The sequence below is a fragment of the Platichthys flesus genome, chromosome 18, assembly GCF_949316205.1.
Source record: "Platichthys flesus chromosome 18, fPlaFle2.1, whole genome shotgun sequence".
Classification (NCBI taxonomy): Eukaryota; Metazoa; Chordata; class Actinopteri; order Pleuronectiformes; family Pleuronectidae; genus Platichthys; species Platichthys flesus.
The window spans coordinates 10,287,366-10,305,161 of record NC_084962.1 but is presented as its reverse complement, the minus strand read 5'-3'; the positions used below and the strand labels follow the sequence as shown (position 1 = coordinate 10,305,161).

General features: G+C 40.5%; 1 protein-coding gene across 7 annotated transcripts; it reads left to right on the top strand.

Annotated features, from left to right (window-relative positions):
- The first annotated feature begins 1,736 nt into the window (after window positions 1–1,736).
- LOC133973758 (uncharacterized) lies at window positions 1,737–16,994 on the top strand. 7 transcript variants are annotated; one of them, XM_062411799.1, is made up of 13 exons: window positions 1,737–1,918; window positions 2,124–2,164; window positions 2,311–2,427; window positions 10,029–10,097; window positions 10,654–10,775; window positions 10,915–10,972; window positions 12,065–12,133; window positions 12,689–12,810; window positions 12,950–13,007; window positions 13,123–13,266; window positions 15,258–15,299; window positions 15,491–15,688; window positions 15,882–16,994. In XM_062411799.1, exons 3-13 carry the CDS (start codon window positions 2,358–2,360, stop codon window positions 16,184–16,186), a joined length of 1,257 nt encoding a protein of 418 aa, XP_062267783.1. In that variant the 5' UTR covers window positions 1,737–1,918; window positions 2,124–2,164; window positions 2,311–2,357; the 3' UTR covers window positions 16,187–16,994. The 7 variants fall into 7 exon arrangements, with proteins under 7 accessions (XP_062267783.1, XP_062267780.1, XP_062267781.1 ...); XM_062411796.1 differs by lacking the exon at window positions 2,124–2,164; XM_062411797.1 differs by lacking the exons at window positions 2,124–2,164; window positions 10,029–10,097 and adding an exon at window positions 3,320–3,388.
- Window positions 16,995–17,796: the final 802 nt, after the last annotated feature.

Here is a 17,796-nt window from a genome sequence, read left to right as displayed (position 1 = left end):
AACATTGCCACTGCTTGTAAAAAAGAAACCACTCTGCTGAACAAGCTTTGCAGTGAAATGTTTGACTAAGTAACTTTCTTTTTGTATGTATGTATTCCCAAAAAGGACGGAGAATATCAAAGAGCTTCTGTTGTTTTCGTTGTAAATAAAGCATTAATCTCTTCTTTTGACACAATTAACGTTTGTGTTTTGTTCCACTGTAGAGGGTTCAAAGACTGAAGTGAAATATCAAAAGCATGTGAGCTGCACAGGACCAACGCTAAGCCGTTGAAGGAGCAGTAGCACATGTTCAGTGGTGCATGTCATCACGTACAGAGCAAGCGACGCAGAGCGATCTGCACAAAACTGTCTCATATTCCATCAACATACATGACGGAGACTAAGAAGCACCACCGGGAGCTGTCGGGCCCCCTGAGGAAAGTCTGACACAGGAGAGAAAAGCCCTTCACTCACTGACAGTGTCACAGCTTCGAGGGGAAAAACACTCAGCTTCCAACACTTGCAGACAAACTGCTGAGTGACATTAGACTTGGATTCTACATCGCTCCTCGCTTTTCTTTATTCTTCAGCATCGTCATCTGCGATGCTGTGTGTTTGGAAAGAACAGAAAGCTCGTCTTAGAAGATAAACTGACTGAACTATAGACTCACTCATTTCAGGGAGAAACAGATAAATACACACAGTGCACACACAAGAGACAGGGTACACCCATGACAGGACAGACATATGAGACAAACTCAGATTCACACCTATGGGCAATTTTGGATCTCCAATTAATGGATGTTCTCCCCATGTCTGCACTCCCCAAAGACCCTGATCGGCCAGCAGGTTTGGAACCAGAAGCTTTAATCTGTACTAACCAGTAAAACCAGCATGTGATCCCTTTGCGGAAAATGTCTCCAACACACAGTTTGGTCTTTGTCATGCTCCCATTTATGATCTTGATTTTTACAAGCAATCATATAATCACATTTTAAAGCAGCACAAAGTTAATAGAGTGGAGAGTAAGTCATTATTTATTATGATACATAGTATATAATATAAATATTAAGTCTTGCAGCAGTTTATCAATATTCATTCACACGCCTGTTAAGAGAAAAAAGGATATATTTTTCCAAAAGCCTAACAAAATGCAGCAGTGCAATATTATTAATAATACTACGTTACTTCCCATGAAGTATTTTTTCAGTTTTTTCACTATTCCTGTTTGCACTTCTCTCATCCTATAATCTATCATGTGCTGTATGACTGCATACATTGTTGTACTATGTACTAGCTTATATGTTCTGTACACCGGGGATCAGAGAGAGGCGGTATATACATCGTGTACATTTGGCAGAATTGACAATAAAGTTTACTTGAAAAGTTGTGCAGTGCTGCCCTCTGCTGGTTACACTCGACATGGGAACATAAACGTGTTACTGAAGATGATATATGAGGCCACATTAAGTCTGGGACGCACATCTTGGTAAACAATGACAGTGTTTATAATAATAATAATGATGATAATAATACAAATAATAATAATAATAATAATAATAACAATAATAAATTAGTAGTAATAATGATACTAATATGTCACCCGGAGGTTCACTATATGATACACGCACAAAAAACACACGCACACACACACACACACATCGAAGTCATAAAGAGAGTGAACGCAGCTGATCTCTGCCCCATTGACCAATGATCGTTCGCAGCGTCGTTAACACATGACGCAAGTCGACATTCTAACTTTCACTTTCTCTTCTGTCTTGACTGTCGTGGTCAGACTCACATTCTGCTGAAACACTTGATCGCCAACGAGACGAACCCTTGATGCTTTAAAATTATTGGACAGTTATTGATTATTCTTATATTAAATGTATATTGATTATTAGAGTCAATCATCTGTCTCGTGACTTGGATCAAAAAGGTAAGTGTTTCTTTTCCTTTTCTTTTCCGTCCACCATTTTCTCCAGTGTAACGTCTTGAGGTTCACTCTGTCGTCACAACTGGTTTATTTCTTTTTGTGATATTTTATCAAAATCATCAAGTCAAATAGAGAGGCAGATATGTTTTTAATATATAATGTGTATTATATTTATTACTATATCACAGTTTAGTTTGTACCCAATAAGATCTTTGTCAACAAGAGAAGACCATCCACAAGGAGAACAAGGTACATCTATTTATTCCGTGACCCACTCTTGTGATGTGGTAAATGAGTCGTGCAGACCCAACTAGCCCAACTATAGCTCTGCAGTTGTCTGATTGACTTGTTGATACTACGAATTCATCCATCCATCCAATGTCTTTACCTTATAGGAGATTGGGAAACAGTTGAGGCACCCCAGACGTCCCCCTCCACAGCAATGGACTCTAACCCTCACCTGGAGGGATCCCAAGATGCTCCCGGGTCAAATGGGATATGCAATTCCTCCAGTGAGTTCTGGATCTACTCTAGGTTATACTCCCAGTTAGCTGTGCCCAGTAAACCTCCAGTGGAAGGTGCCCAGGAGGCATCCTGACCAGTTGTCTGAACCACCTCCACTGTCCCCTGCGGCTGCAGTTCTGCTCTGAGCTCAAGATGTCTAAACTCTTCATCCTATATCTCTATGGCTGAACCACAGCTAACCTACCGGGGAAACTCATTTTTTCTTGTATTCACAACCTAATTTTTTCAGTCACTGCTCAGAGCTTGTGAGCGCAGGTGAAGGTTGGAATGTAGATCGACTGGTAAATCAAAAGCTTTGCCCTGCGGCTCAGTTCCTTCTTCACCACAAACAGTCCGGTACACCGGCTGCACTACTGCTGATGCTACACCGACCCACCTGTCAATCTCATGCTCCACCTCACCCTCACTGAACGAGACCCTGAGATACTTAAACTCCTTCACTTGTGGCCAAGTCTGGAGAATTCAAGAAAGTGAATAGGCGACAAAAATGGGGTTGAAGAGTGTGTGTGTGTTTGTGTGTGTACTAAGGTATTTTTTCAGAAAGACGTAGAGAGAGAAAGATACAGGGGGAGAGAAAATGAGAGAGGAAGAGGGTTGGAGAAGGGGGAAAGATGGAGAAAGTGAAAGGGGGGTGGGAAAGAGAGAGGGGGGATTAATGAAGGGAGGAAGTAGGGGAGAAAGTAAGAAGGGAGGAAGAGGGAGAGAGAAAGGGAGGGGTGAGGGGGAGGGAGATAGAGAAGAAGGGAGGAAGAGAGAGAGAAAGGGAGGGGTGAGGGAGAGAGAAAGAGAGAGGGAGGAAGACGTGAACAGCTGGTTCATTGTTCTAAAAGTCCTGTTCTTGTTATTTATCTATTTGTTTTTTGTTTGTTTTTCCTTCAGGTGCAGTCATAGGAGATTTACTGAAGGAAATACAGATCAAGTTCCCAGAGGCAGCAGACGCCCTGAAACGTGAGAGACCTTTTCTAATATGCATATCCACAGGAAACACACGCACCACCACCATACTGACCAAAATGATATGATCAATATTTTGTTAATAAGTACAGAAAATGTAGCAGATGCAAGTAACCCAATATATTTATTAGAAGTACAAATAAGATAGCACCATATAACAACACACGTGCTAAATTAACATTTAAGAGTGTAGACTTGAGCTTGCTAAGGAAGTCACTTCTCAGGATTATGCTAATGATGAAGACAGTACATTAAATAGCCTGCTGCTTCTTCTGCCACATTTTTAAGACACAAAACTAATACAGGTTGCCACGGCAATCATGGTAATTAAAGGTAGAACAGCTCCACCTTATAGTCAGAACTTGACCACAGTATATAGTGAAGCTGGAAGCAGCTCCCTCACTTTAGCTTTATTGTACAAGCACCAGTCAGGGTTTAGTCCTCCCTCAGAGACACTTGAACACCTGAAAGGGAAATTCAAATGGACTGATTTTGTAACATTATCAACAAAACTACCTGCTCAACACCTGCATACTGTATTTATATATAGAAGCAGGTTTTGTAACCGACAGTGACATCCAGTCACTGAATCGAGAGGATCTGAACGAGCTGTTACCCGGAGTTGAGGATCTCAGACTGAGAAAGGACGTGTTTGAGATGATTCAAAAATCGGTGAGTTAACAGGTTATAAGAAGTTGTGATGAAGAAGAGCTAAGTAGAGATACATTACTTGGGAAATATAAACCAGGAATAATAATGATGAGTAGAATGCTGGATTAATATTATTTCTGTTATATTGTTTGTGTTTCAGAGGCCACCAAATATGCCGCTAGAAGAACTGAGCGAGCTGCAAAAAAAATTGGCCAGCTGTAAGTATACATGGCATTTCTAACACTCTCACTATTTTGTTGGCCTGTGTGTTGTGTAAAGTAACTATGTTGCCTTTCAATTTCTAACGCCCTCAACCTGTTACTCTCCCTCCAGCTGCCCAATTTGACCCTGAGGTCTTAATGGACAAACTCAATTTAATTATTGAACTATTGGTAAAAATGCAGCTGGACTCAAAAGCTGACAAAGGTAATACTTCTGTTTTATTTTGGTGTCATTGTATCTTAAGTGCGTGAGAAACCTCATCATTAACAGGAAGAAGCATTATTTCCGTTTCATGTTTATAAACATTATTTTTTTAATATATAATGTGTATTATAGTTATTACTATATCACAGTTAAGTTTGTACCCAAAAGGTTCTTTTTCAACAAGAGAGGACCATCCACAAGGAGCACAAGGTACATCTCTGTCTATTTCGTGACCCACTCTTGTGGTGTTGTAAATGAGTCGTGCAGGCCCAACTAGTCGATGTGCGTCATTTGATTGATTGAGCACTGCAGTTGTCTGACTGACTTTTTGATAGTATGAATTCATCCATCCATCCCATATCTTTACCTTATAAGAGATTTTGTCCTAATTGAGAAATCGGAGACGTCCCCCTCCCCTGCCATGGGCTCTAGACCTGGTTTGGATGGACACCAAAGTGATCCCAAGTCACATGGGACATGCAATCCCTCCAGTGAGTTCTGGATCTACTCTAGGTTATACTCCCAGTTGGCTGTGCCCAGTAAACCTCCAGCGGAAGGTGTCCAGTAGGCCTCCTGACCAGATGTGTGAACCACATCAACTGTCCCCTGCAGCTGCAGTTCTACTCCGAGCTCCAGATGTCTAAACTCTTCATCTCTATGGCTGAACCGCAGCTAACCTACCGGGGAAACTAATTGTGGCGTGTTGTATTCACAACCTAAATTTTTCAATCACTGCTCAGAGCTTGTGAGCGCAGGTTAGGTTGGAATGTAGATCGACTGGTAAATCAAGAGCTTTGCCCTGCAGCTCAGCTCCTTCTTCACCTGTACACCGGCTGCACTACTGCTGATGCTACACCGACCCACCTGTCAATCTCATGCCCCACCTTACCCTCACTCCTGAACCAGACCCTGAGATAATTAAACTCCTTCACTTGTGGCCAAATATGGAGAATTCAAGAAAGTGAATAGGCGACAAAATGGGGTTAAAGTGTGTGTTTGTTTGTGTGTGTGTGTGTGTGTGGTATTATTTCAGAACCTCAAATTCAACATCTTAGGAGCATTTGTTTAATATAAACAAACCTTAGTACAATTGGTAAAAAGAATACAACCAACTGTGGTTCTGTCTTTCCAATTAGGAGACTCAATTGCCGGGATGTCACCACACTACCATCAGGAAGGTAAGTTGAATAATTAAACAATCAGCAGTAGCAGCACAGTACTACTTGTAGTAGAAGCAGTAAAAAGGTCTGATTAACTGGGTCTTATTTATAAAAATGGGAGCTAAGAATTTATACTTCTCTCATAGCAAGATCACTCGATTCTTGTAATTGTACATGTGTGAGCTTCACAACCTTTTTTCTTCCTATAGCCACAGTGAAGTACAAGATGGTTGTGCGAGGTGAAACCTTTGGCGCCCATACACAGCTGATGGATCAAGTGAAGTGCGCCACTAAGGGCGACGTTCGGCTTTTGGAAAACTCTCAGGACAGCCAGATTATTATTGTCTTCTGTCCAATCACGTCACGCGTTGAGTCAGACGTGAAGGCAGCGATGACTGGTGTCCCAGGTAAGGGCCTTTTTGCAGCCAAATTCATTTGAACAAGAAGCTCAATATAATTTGTTTGAAATGTGAGATGTACGCATTTAACATTTAGTTGCTAAGATATGGATATATTACTAACATAGTCTTTTAATTCAGAATTCAAATAGATATAAATGTCTTGATTATGTACTGTGTACATAAAATATGCATCTTTCCCCCCCACCCCCTCCCCAACAGGTGACAAACCCATCATTCTGGTGAAAATGCACCATGTATGTGAGTCCAAGTCCTCACTCTGTTTCAATACATCGATTGATGACAGGAATGACGTGTTGCAGGTCAATGTTTTCTATCATGAGAGCTTACGTGGGTTACTGCAGTGCCGACTAAATGGCACAGCTGTCTCTGAGATCAAACAAGAATTACTGAAGCACAGAGATCATAGAAGTAGAGATACCAGCCGATGTACTTCTGGTCAGGTTCCTGAAAATCAGGCAAAAAAAGCACTGGATGGTATTAGCTCCAAAATCAGAAACAAAATTAAAAAAAATATTATTAATTGATCTTGAGCTAAATATATATTATAAGTATGTTAAACATTGGAATAACTATAAAATCACAGAGAAGGAGATGACATTAATTGAGTTTTTTTTCCATGTCTACTGTTCATTTTCTAAAGCTGCCATAATTTGAATGTGTTGTGTCTTTGTACCAGTCATGGTTTTTAAGTAAGAGATTTAACAATGCAGAGGCTGCACAACCAGTAATCAGACAACTTTGTGTATTGACCTACGAGAGACAAAACAATGAATAGATTCGCAAATAAAGTGTGTTTTAATGTACATTTTGCGGTGACTGCTTACAATGGAATGCCTCAGAATGCATGATGTGTAATTACTGTACATGATAACAAAAATAAACTTCAAGTATGGGTGTGACCATAATGGCTGAATGATTCTTTAGTGTTTATCTTCAGAATGTATTTGTTTCGTATTACGTGCAACTCATTTAAGACTTTGAGAAGTTCACCTTACATCATGTTTAATAAATGTACTTAAATACATGCATACTCTATTACTGTGTGACAATATGCATATGTGTAGCTAATGTTTTTAAGAATTGGTGATTATTAGGACCTTCTATTGGATTTAAACCACTAGGCTCAGAATTATATCAAATTAGATAAGATAAGATAAAATAAGGATGGATGGATGCTTTGTTGATCCCGAGGGAAATGTTGTCATCCAGTAGCACACACAAGAGCATAAGAATAATAAAAGTTGAAAATGAGTCAAGAATAGGTTTACTGCGGTGAGATGAAAGTCTCGCAACCAGAACTACTACAAAGCTTTCACTGTAGAGAAGTACGTGCTAATGGAGATACTGACAATACAAATATTTTAAGTAAAAGGTGATTGAAAGACACAAGTAACCAAGGCAGAGTATTAAGTAAAATATAAATACAGATTTCAAGATAAATAACGACAGCTATACAAAGTTGTGCATTAGACTAACAGCCTGTAAAATTATGGTACAGCAGATAGAAGTGTATTTAAAAAAAAGATTATTTGAAGTATTTGGCAGCACAAGTACAAAATAACATATAATGACAGAACTATATTGGAGCAATTGTACACAAAAAAACAATGACACAGACATTCACAGCAGTGCCCTTAAATGAAGTATCATGTTGAATTTCTAATTCACAAAATTTTAATAATTATTAACATTCACACCTTTGAACTGTGGGATGAAGATGGAGAAATTCCACTCAGACTCAAGGAGAACATGCAAACTCCACAAAGAATAAGACACTGGGATTCGGACCAGGAACCATCTAGCTGTGAGGCAACAGTGCCAGCCACCACTTCACCATGCTGCCCAACCAGTCATGTGATCCTGTCACTCATAAACACGACCAGCAAGTAAGAATGAAACATGTTTGTTTGAAATCCTGACTCCAGCCTTCAATCTGCAGTGAACAGTTAGAATGGAGGCCAAACCAGCCTGTTAAGATTCCTGCCCACTGGATCAAACACATAGACTCCTGGTACCCAATTATCATCTTCCAGCCAAAGATTGCCACTGCTTTTAAAAAAGAAACCACTCTGCTGAACAAGCTTTGCAGTGAAATGTTTGACTAAGTGACTTTCTTTTTGTATGCATGTTTTCCCAAAAGGACGGAGAATATCAAAGAGCTTCTGTTGTTCTCGTTGTAAATGAAGCATTAATCTCTTCTTTTGACACAATTAACGTTTGAGTTTTGTTCCAATGTAGAGAGGGTACAAAGACTGAAGCGAAATATCAAAAGCATGTGAGCTGCACAGGAACAACGCTAAGCCGTTGAAGGAGCAGTCGCACATGTTCAGTGGTGTATGTCATCACGTACACACACACACACACACACACACATACACACACACACACACACATCGAAGTCATAAAGAGAGTGGACGCAGCTGATCTCTGCCCCATTGACCAATGATCGTTCGCAGCGTCGTTAACACATGACGTAAGTCGACATTATAACTTTCACTTTCTCTTCTGTCTTGCCTGTCATGATCAGACTCACTTGATCGCCAACGAGACGAACCCTTGATGCTTTAAAATTATTGGACAGTTATTGATTATAGTTATATATATATATATATATTGATTATTGAGGTCAATCATCTGTCGCGTGACTCGGATCAAAAAGGTCAGTGTTTCTTTTTCCTTTTCTTTTCCGTCCACCATTTTCTCCAGTGTAACGTTGTGAGGTTCATTCTGTCGTCACAACTGGTTTATGTCTTGTTTTGTCACTGCATCCTCACACTATGAGTCTGTTAAGAGAAAGAAGGATATCATTTCCAAAAGCCTAACAAAATGCAGCAGTGCAATATTATGAATAATATTACATTACTTTACATGAAGTCTTTTTTCAGTTTTTGGACTATTCCTGTTTGCACTTCTCTTATCCTATAATCCACAATGTGCCGTATGACTGCATACTTTGTTGTAATATGCGGTATATACATCATGTACATTTGGCAGAATTGACAGTAAAGTTGACTTGGCCTCTGCCTTGAAAAGTTGTACAATGCCGCCCTCTGCTGGTTAAACTCGACATGGGAACATAAACATGTTACTGAAGATGATATATATCTGGGTAAACCATGACAGTGTTTATAATAACAATAATAATCATAATAATCAAATGAATTAATGATTAGTTATAATGATAATAATACGTCAACGGAGGTTCACCATGAAGTGAACGCACCCCCATTGACCAATGATCGTTCGCAGCGTCGTTAACACATGACGCAAGTCGACATTCTAACTTTCACTTTCTCTTCTGTCTTGACTTTCATGGTCGGACTCACTTGATCGCCAACGAGACGAACCTTGATGCCTTAAAATTATTGGACAGTCATTGATTATTCTTATATTAAATATATATTGATTATTAGAGTCAATAATCTGTCGCGTGACTCGGATAAAAAAGGTCAGTGTTTATTTTTATTTTATTTTCCGTCCATCATTTTCTCCAGTTTAACGTCGTGAGGTTCATTCTGTCGTCACAACTGGTTTATGTCTTGTTTTTGTGATATGTTATCAAAATCATCAAGTCAAAGAGAGAGGCAGGGGGGGAAGGGGGGCAGAAGGACAGGGAGAAAGGGGTGGGGGGGTAGAGGGGAAAGATACAGGGGGAGAGAGGGTTGGAGGGGGGGGGAGGGGGAGGGAGAAAGAGAAGGGGGTAGAAAGAGAGAGAGGCGATTAACGAAGGGAGGAAGAGGAGGAGAAAGTAAGGAGAGAGGAAGAGGGAGAGAGAGAAGGAGGGAAGAAAGGAGAGCGAAAGGGAGGAGTTAGGGGGAGGGAAGAAGAGATGGGGTAGGTTGAGGTAGAAAGAGAAAGTCAGAGAGAAAGAGGGAGGGAGGAAGAGATGGGGGAGGAAGACGTGAACAGAGAGGTTCATTTTTCTAAAAGTGTTCTTGTTATTATCCGTTTGTTTTTTGTTTGTTTTTTCTTCAGGTGCAGTCATGGGAGATTTACTGAAGGAAATACAGATCATGTCCCCAGAGGCAGCAGACGTCCTGAAACGTGAGTGAACCTTTCTAACATGCATATCCACAGGAAACACATGCACCACCACCAGACTGACCAAAATGATATTATCAACATTTTGTTAATAAGTCAAGAAAAAGTAGAAGATGCAAGTAACCCAATATATTTATTAGAAGTAAAAATAACATAGCACCATTTAACAGCACACATGCTAAATTAACATTTAATAGTGTAGACTTGAGCTTGCTAAGGAAGTCACTTCTGAAGATTATGCTAATGCTGAAGACGGTACATTAAATAGCCTGCTGCTTCTTCTGCCACATTTCTAAGACACAAAACTAATACAGGTTGCCACGGCAATCATGATAATTAAAGGTAGAACAGCTCCACCTTATAGTCAGAACTTGACCACAGTATATAGTGAAGCTGGAAGCAGCTCCCCCGCTGTAGCTTTATTGTTCAAGCACCAGTAAGGGTTTAGTCCTCCCTCAGAGACACTTGAACACTTGAAAGGGAAATTCAAATGGACTGATTTTGTAACATTATCAACAAAACTACCTGCTCAACACCTGCGTACTGTATTTATATGTAGAAGCAGGTTATGAAACCGACAGTGAAATCCAGTCACTGACTCGAGAGGATCTGACCCAGCTGTTACCCAGAGCCGGGGATTTCAAACTGAGAAAGAACGTGTTTGAGATGATTCAAAAATCGGTGAGTTAACAGGTTATAAGAAGTTGTGATGAAGAAGAGCTAAGTAGAGATACATGACTTGGGAACTAGTAACCAGGAATAATAATAATGAGTAGAATGCTCGATTAGTACTATATCTGTTGTATTGTTTGCGTTTCAGAGGCCACCAAATATGCTGCTAAAAGAACTCGGAGATCAGCAAAATGATTTGGCCAGCTGTAAGTATACATGGCATTTCTAACACTTTCACTTTTGTTTTGAAGTCACATTTGAAATGTTGGGAGATCCTCCCTAATGATAATGTTGACCCACTGAAGAGCAAAAATAGAAGGCAGCCGGACTCAAAACCTGACAAGGTCATTCTCCGTTTTATTTTGGTGTCTTTGTATCTCAAGTTCGTGAGAAACCTCATCATTAACAGGAAGAAGCAATATTTCAGTTTCATGTTTTTAAACATTATGTATTTAATATAGAATGTGTAGTTATTACTACATCACAGTTAAGTTTGTACCCAGTATTTTATTTGTCAGAAACAAGAGGTGGCCATCAACAAGGAGCACAAGGTACATCTATTTATTCCGTGACCCACTCTTGTGACGTGGTAAATGAGTCGTGCAGGCACAACTAGTCGATGTGCGTCATTTGATTGAGCACTGTAGTTGTCTGGTTGACTTTTTGATACTATGAATTCATCCATCCATCCAATGTCTTTACCTTATGGGAGGTTGGGTCGCAATTGAGGCATTCCAGACGTCCCTCTCCCCAGCCACGGTCTCTAGATCTTACTGTTCGGGATCCCAATGTGTTCCCAGGTCAGATGGGATGTCATCACAACTGGTTTATGTCTTTTTTTTTGTAATATGTTATAAAAAAACATCAAGTCAAAGAGAGAGGCAGATGGGTAAGCGGGACAGAAAAACAGGGAGGAACGGTAGGGGGGGTAGAGGGGGAAGAAAGACAGAGAGAGAAAGATACAGGGGGAGAGAAAAAGAGAGAGGAAGAGGGTTGGAGAAGGGGGAAAGAGGGAGAAAGAGAAAGGGGGGAAGACAGAGGGGGAATTAATGAAGGGAGGAAGAGGGGGAGAAAGTAAGGAAAGAGGGAGAGAGAGAAGGAGGGAGGAAAAGAGAGCAAAAGGGAGGGGTTAGGGGGAGGGAGGAAGAGATGGTGTAGGTTGAGGTAGAAAGAGAAAGTCAGAGAGAAATAGGGAGGGAGGAAGAGATGGGGGTGGAAAACGTGAACAGAGAGGTTCATTATTCTAAAAGTCCTGTTCTTGTTATTTATCCGTTTGTTTTTTGTTGTTTTTCCTTCAGGTGCAGTCATGGGAGATTTACTGAAGGAAATAAAGAACATGTCCCCAGAGGCAGCAGACGCCCTGAAACGTGCGTGAACTTTTCAAACATGCATATCCACAGGAAACACACACACCACCACCATACTGACCAAAATGATATTATCAATATTTTGTTAATAAGTCCAGAAATTGTAGCAGATGCAAGTAACCCAATATATTTATTAGAAGTAAAAGTGACATAGCACCATATAACAACACACGTGCTAAATAATATTTAATAGTGTAGACTTGAGCTTGCTAACGAAGTCACTTCTGAAGATTATGCTAATGATGAAGACAGTACATTAAATAGTCTGCTGCTTCTTCTGCCACATTTCTAAGACACAAAACTAATACAGGTTGCCACAGCAATCATGGTAATTAAAGGTAGAACAGCTCCACCTTATAGTCAGGACTTGACCACAATATATAGTGAAGCTGGAAGTAGCTCCCTCACTTTAGCTTTATTGTACAAGCACCAGTCAGGGTTTAGTCCTCCCTCAGAGACACTTGAACACCTGCAAGGGAAATTCAAATGGACTGATTTTGTAACATAATCAACAAAACAACCTGCTCAACACCTGCGTACTGTATTTATATATAGAAGCAGGTTTTAAAACCGACAGTGACATCCAGTCACTGAATCGACTGGACCTTAACGAGCTGTTACCCGGACGCAAGGATCTCAGACTGAGAAAGAACGTGTTTGAGATGATTCAAAAATCGGTGAGTTAACAGGTTATAAGAAGTTGTGATTAAGAACAGCTAAGTAGAGATACATGACTATGGAACTAGTAACCAGGAATAATAATGAAGAGTAGAATGCTCGATTAGTATAATTTCTGTTATATTGTTCGCGTTTCAGAGGCCACCAATTATGCCGCTAAAAGAACTGGAAGAGCTGCAAAGTAATTTGGCCATCTGTAAGTATACATTGCATTTCTAACACTTTCACTTTTGTTTTGGCCTGTGTGGTGTGTAAAGTAACTATGTTGCCTTTCAAATTCTAACACCCTCAACCTGTTACTCTCCCTCCAGCTGCCCAAATTGCCCCTGGGGTCTCTATGGACCACATCCGTTTCATTAATGAACAATTGGTAAATGTGCAGCTCCTCCTTAATGATAATGTTTACCTACTGAAGACCATCAGCACAAGTCAGCTGGACTCAAAAGCTGACAAAGGTAATACTTCTGTTTTATTTTGTTGTCATTGTATCTTAAGTGCGTGAGAAAACTCATCATCAACAGGAAGCAGCAATATTTCGTTTTCATATTAAGTATTTTGAACATTGTATTATATTTATAAGATATATTTATTGATCCCAAACACATGCACAGTCACACGACATGCAGATTAGGCAAATTTGAGAAATTTGTCCTCAGATAAGGGAAATTTGTCCTCTGCTTTTGTCCCATCTTTTGGCCCGGGGAGCAGATGTTGGGGGAGTAAGGTGCCTTGCTCAGGGGCACTTAGACAGTGGGGGTAGGGAGAGTGCTCTTTGGACTTTGGAACAGATCCAGGTGTTGTCCTGGCAGGTATGTTGTATTGTCACCGCGAGGAGTCAAACCAGCAACCTTCCAGTCTGATGTCCGTAACTTTCTGCCCATAGTCCAATTATTCTGCCACTAGTCCACCGTCTCTACCCACTGTGATATAGTTATTAATATATAACAGATAAGTTTGTAACCAATACGTTCTTTGCTAACTAGAGAAGACCATCCACAAGGAGAACAAGGTACATCTCTGTTTATTTCGTGACCCACTCTTGTGATGTTTAAATGAGTGGTGCAGGCACACCTAGGTGATGTGCGTCATTTGATTGATCACTGCAGTTGTCTGACTGACTTGTTGATACTATGAATTCATCCATCCATCCAATGTCTTTAGCTTATAGAAGAATTGCAAAAAGTTGAGGCCCCCCCAGACGTCCCCCTCCCCAACCAGGGATTCTAGCCCTCAATTGGAGGGATCCCAAGATGCTCCCGGGTCAGATGGGACATGCAATTCCTCCAGTGTGTCAGGCCGGGCGAAGGACAGGACACAGACGCAGAGCGGATGTGTTCGGAGAATGTTTTATTTATCTTCCACACAGAGTAAACTATGGTACAAAAACAAAGCGCTCCAAAGGGAGGAAAAACCAGGCTTCATTCAAATGAACCTAACTAAGACTAAACACCGAAACAAAAAAGGCTACAAAGAATAATCACTCTACTGAGGTAAAACTATAAGCACGAGGCTAAGCAAAACTTAAACTATGATTCTGGTATCTATGGCTCGGGCTTGAATGACGACAAAAGACGACACACTGGCACAAGACAAAGGGAGACACAGACTATATGGACACATGGGGGAAAAGGGAACAGGTGGACACAATCAGTAATCAGGGGAGCCGATCAGACCGGTGATACATGAGGAAGGGCAAGTGACCTGAAACGAGAGGAGTTACCTTTTCAAAATAAAACCGGAAATGACGAGACAAAAAATAAGACATGATCTCACCGCGGTGTGACACAGTGAGTTCTGGATCTACCCTAGGTTATACTCCCAGTTGGCTGTGCCTAGTAAACCTTCAGTGGAAGGTGCCCAGTAGGCATCCTGACCAGATGTCTGAACCACCTCAACTGTCCTCTGCAGCTGCAGTTCAACTCTGAGCTTCAGATGTCTAAACTCTTCATCCTATATCTCTATGGCTGAACCGCAGCTAACCTACCGGGGAAACTAATTGTGGCGTGTTGTATTCACAACCTACATTTTTCAATCACTGCTCAGAGCTTGTGAGCGCAGGTGAAGGATGGAATGTAGATCGACTGTTCAAATCAAAAGCTTTGCCCTGCGGCTCAGCTCCTTCTACACCTGTACACCGGATGCACTACTGCTGATGCTACACCGACCCACCTGTCAATCTCATGCCCCACTTTACCCTCACTCCTGAACCAGATCCTGAGATAATTAAACTCCTTCACTTGTGGCCAAATATGGAGAATTCAAGAAAGTGAATAGGCGACAAAATGGGGTTAAAGTGTGTGTTTGTTTGTGTGTGTGTGTGTGTGTGTGTGGTATTATTTCAGAACCTAAAAATTCAACATCTTGGGAGCATTTGTTTAATATAAACAAACCTTAGTACAATTGGTAAAAAGAATACAACCAACTGTGGTTCTGTCTTTCCAATTAGGAGACACAAATGCCGGGATGTCACCACACTACTATCAGGAAGGTAAGTTGAATAATTAAACAATCAGCAGTAGCAGCACAGTACTACTTGTAGTAGAAGCAGTAAAAAGGTCTGATTAACTGGGTCTTATTTATAAAAATGGGAGCTTACAATTTATACTTCTCTCATAGCAAGATCACTTGATTCTTGTCATTGTACATGTGTGAGCTTCACAACCTTTTTTCTTCCTATAGCCACAGTGAAGTACAAGATGGTTGTGCGAGGTGAAACCTTTGGCGCCCATACACAGCTGATGGATCAAGTGAAGTGCGCCACTAAGGGCGACGTTCGGCTTTTGGAAAACTCTCAGGACAGCCAGATTATTATTGTCTTCTGTCCAATCACGTCACGCGTTGAGTCAGACGTGAAGGCAGCGATGACTGGTGTCCCAGGTAAGGGCCTTTTTTCAAGAAGCTCAATATAATTTGTTTGAAATGTGAGATGTACGCAATCAACATTTAGTTGCTAAGATATGTATATATTACTAACACAGCCTTTTTAATTCAGAATTCAAAGAAATATAAATGTCTTGATTATATACTGTGTGAATAAAATATGTATCCTTCCCCCCCCCCCCCACCACAGGTGACAAACCCGTCATTCTGGTGAAAATGCACCATGTATGTGAGTCCAAGTCCTCACTGTGTTTAAATACATCGATTGATGACAGGAATATTGTGTTGCAGGTCAATGTTTTCTACCATGAGAGCTTACGTGGGTTACTGCAGTGCGAATTAAATGACACGGCTGTCTACGATATCAAACAAGAATTACTGAAGCTCAGTGATCATAGAAGTACAGATACCAGGGCAAGTACTTCTGGTCAGGGTCCTTCAAGTTGGCAAATTTCTGACCCTCGTACCTGGTCGTGGAGCTTGGGGGCAAAATAGCTGGGGCTTGGAGGCACAACAGGTGGGTCGAGCGGCCCTATCACTTTAGGGAGCAGTGAACAAATCACAGTCAATGCGGTAGGACATGAGGAGAGACCAGTGTGTATTTTATGTCTGAAAACTCTACATGACCCAACAAATTATGAAGACCCTTAGAAACATAACACCCCAGTCACGTGCATGTGTTCTTTTTGGCTGAGCTTTATCATCTTTGTAACAAAGTGATTATAATTGAATGCATGAAACAAATTCTAGCTCCAAAGTTTGGCATGAAAGTTTGAGAACCACTGGGTTAAGATAACAATCTTGTTTACAAACAACAAGGTGAATACATAACCACTTTGATGGAGGTAAATTATGGTATCAGCTCCAACATCAGAAACAAACAGAGAAAATGTATAATAACCAAATATATATTAACAGTATGTTAAACATTGGTATGTAAAATCTCAGAGGAGAAGATGATATTATGATATTAAAAGTTTTTTTTCCATGTCTGCTGTTAATTTTCTAAAGCTGCCATAATTTAATGTGTTGTGTCTTTGTACCAGTCATGGATTTGAAGTAAGAGGCTACACATTCAGTAATCAGACAACTTTGTGTGTTGACCTACAAGAGACAAAACAATGAATAGATACGCAAATAAAGTTTGTGTTAATGTACATTTTGCTGTAACTGCTTACAATGGAATGCTTCAGAATACATGTGTAATTACTGTACAAGAATGTATTTGTTTCGTATTACGTGCAACTCATTTAAGGCTTTGATGTTCACCTGACATAATGTTTAATAAATGTACTAAAAGACATGCATACTTGCATTACTGTGTGGTAATATGCATGCGTAGCAAATTTTTCTGTATTGGGGATTACTAGTGCCTTCAATTGGATTTACACCACTAGGCTCTAAATTATATAAGGTTAGATTAGATTATATAAGGATCGATGGATGCTTTGTTGATCCCGAGGGAAATTTAGTCATCCAGTAGCACATGTTGCGGGTGGAAATCAAAGGCAGGAGTCGTCGTTCTCAAGTTAAAATTAAGCAGGTTTATTCAGAGGTCACAGGTCAGGAAACTGCGGTGTCCAGCAATTGAACATGCATGGGCCTCTAATTCTATGCAGAAGGCTACACGGAAGAAAAAGGCGCTGAGACAAAGTGCGCACATCGTTTATATATCGATATACTGGGCGTGACAGAGGTTCTTGGATTGGTCGAGATTAGACGGAAGCCGGTGCATCTAGACGGGGCAGTGCCTCATCCTCTTGGAATGTCGCGTGATGAAGATATCGTACGTGAAATCCGTTGTTGTGTGAATTGAAACCGGGAGCTGGGATGTGTGATATAAAGTGTTGACTGTTCTGCAGACTATAATAATAAGGTATAAGGAATGTATGCGGCGTATGTCAATAAATATATGTGGTGTATGTCAATACACACAAGAGCATAAGAATAATAAAAGTTCAAAATGAGTCAAGAATAGGTCCACTGTGGTGAGATGAAAGTCTCTCCACCAGAACTACTACAAAGCTGTCACTGTAGGAAGTAAGTGCTAATGGAGATACTGACAATACAAATATTTTATGTAAAAGGTGATTGAAAGACACAAG

Coding starts and splice junctions, on each gene's coding strand:
- LOC133973758 (XM_062411796.1), top strand. CDS start 2,358: ATGGACTCTAACCCTCACCTGGAGGGATCCCAAGATGCTCCCGGGTCA. Junction 10,098..10,653: donor GGCAGCAGACGTCCTGAAAC/GTGAGTGAACCT, acceptor ATTTATATGTAG/AAGCAGGTTATGAAACCGAC. Junction 12,134..12,688: donor GGCAGCAGACGCCCTGAAAC/GTGCGTGAACTT, acceptor ATTTATATATAG/AAGCAGGTTTTAAAACCGAC.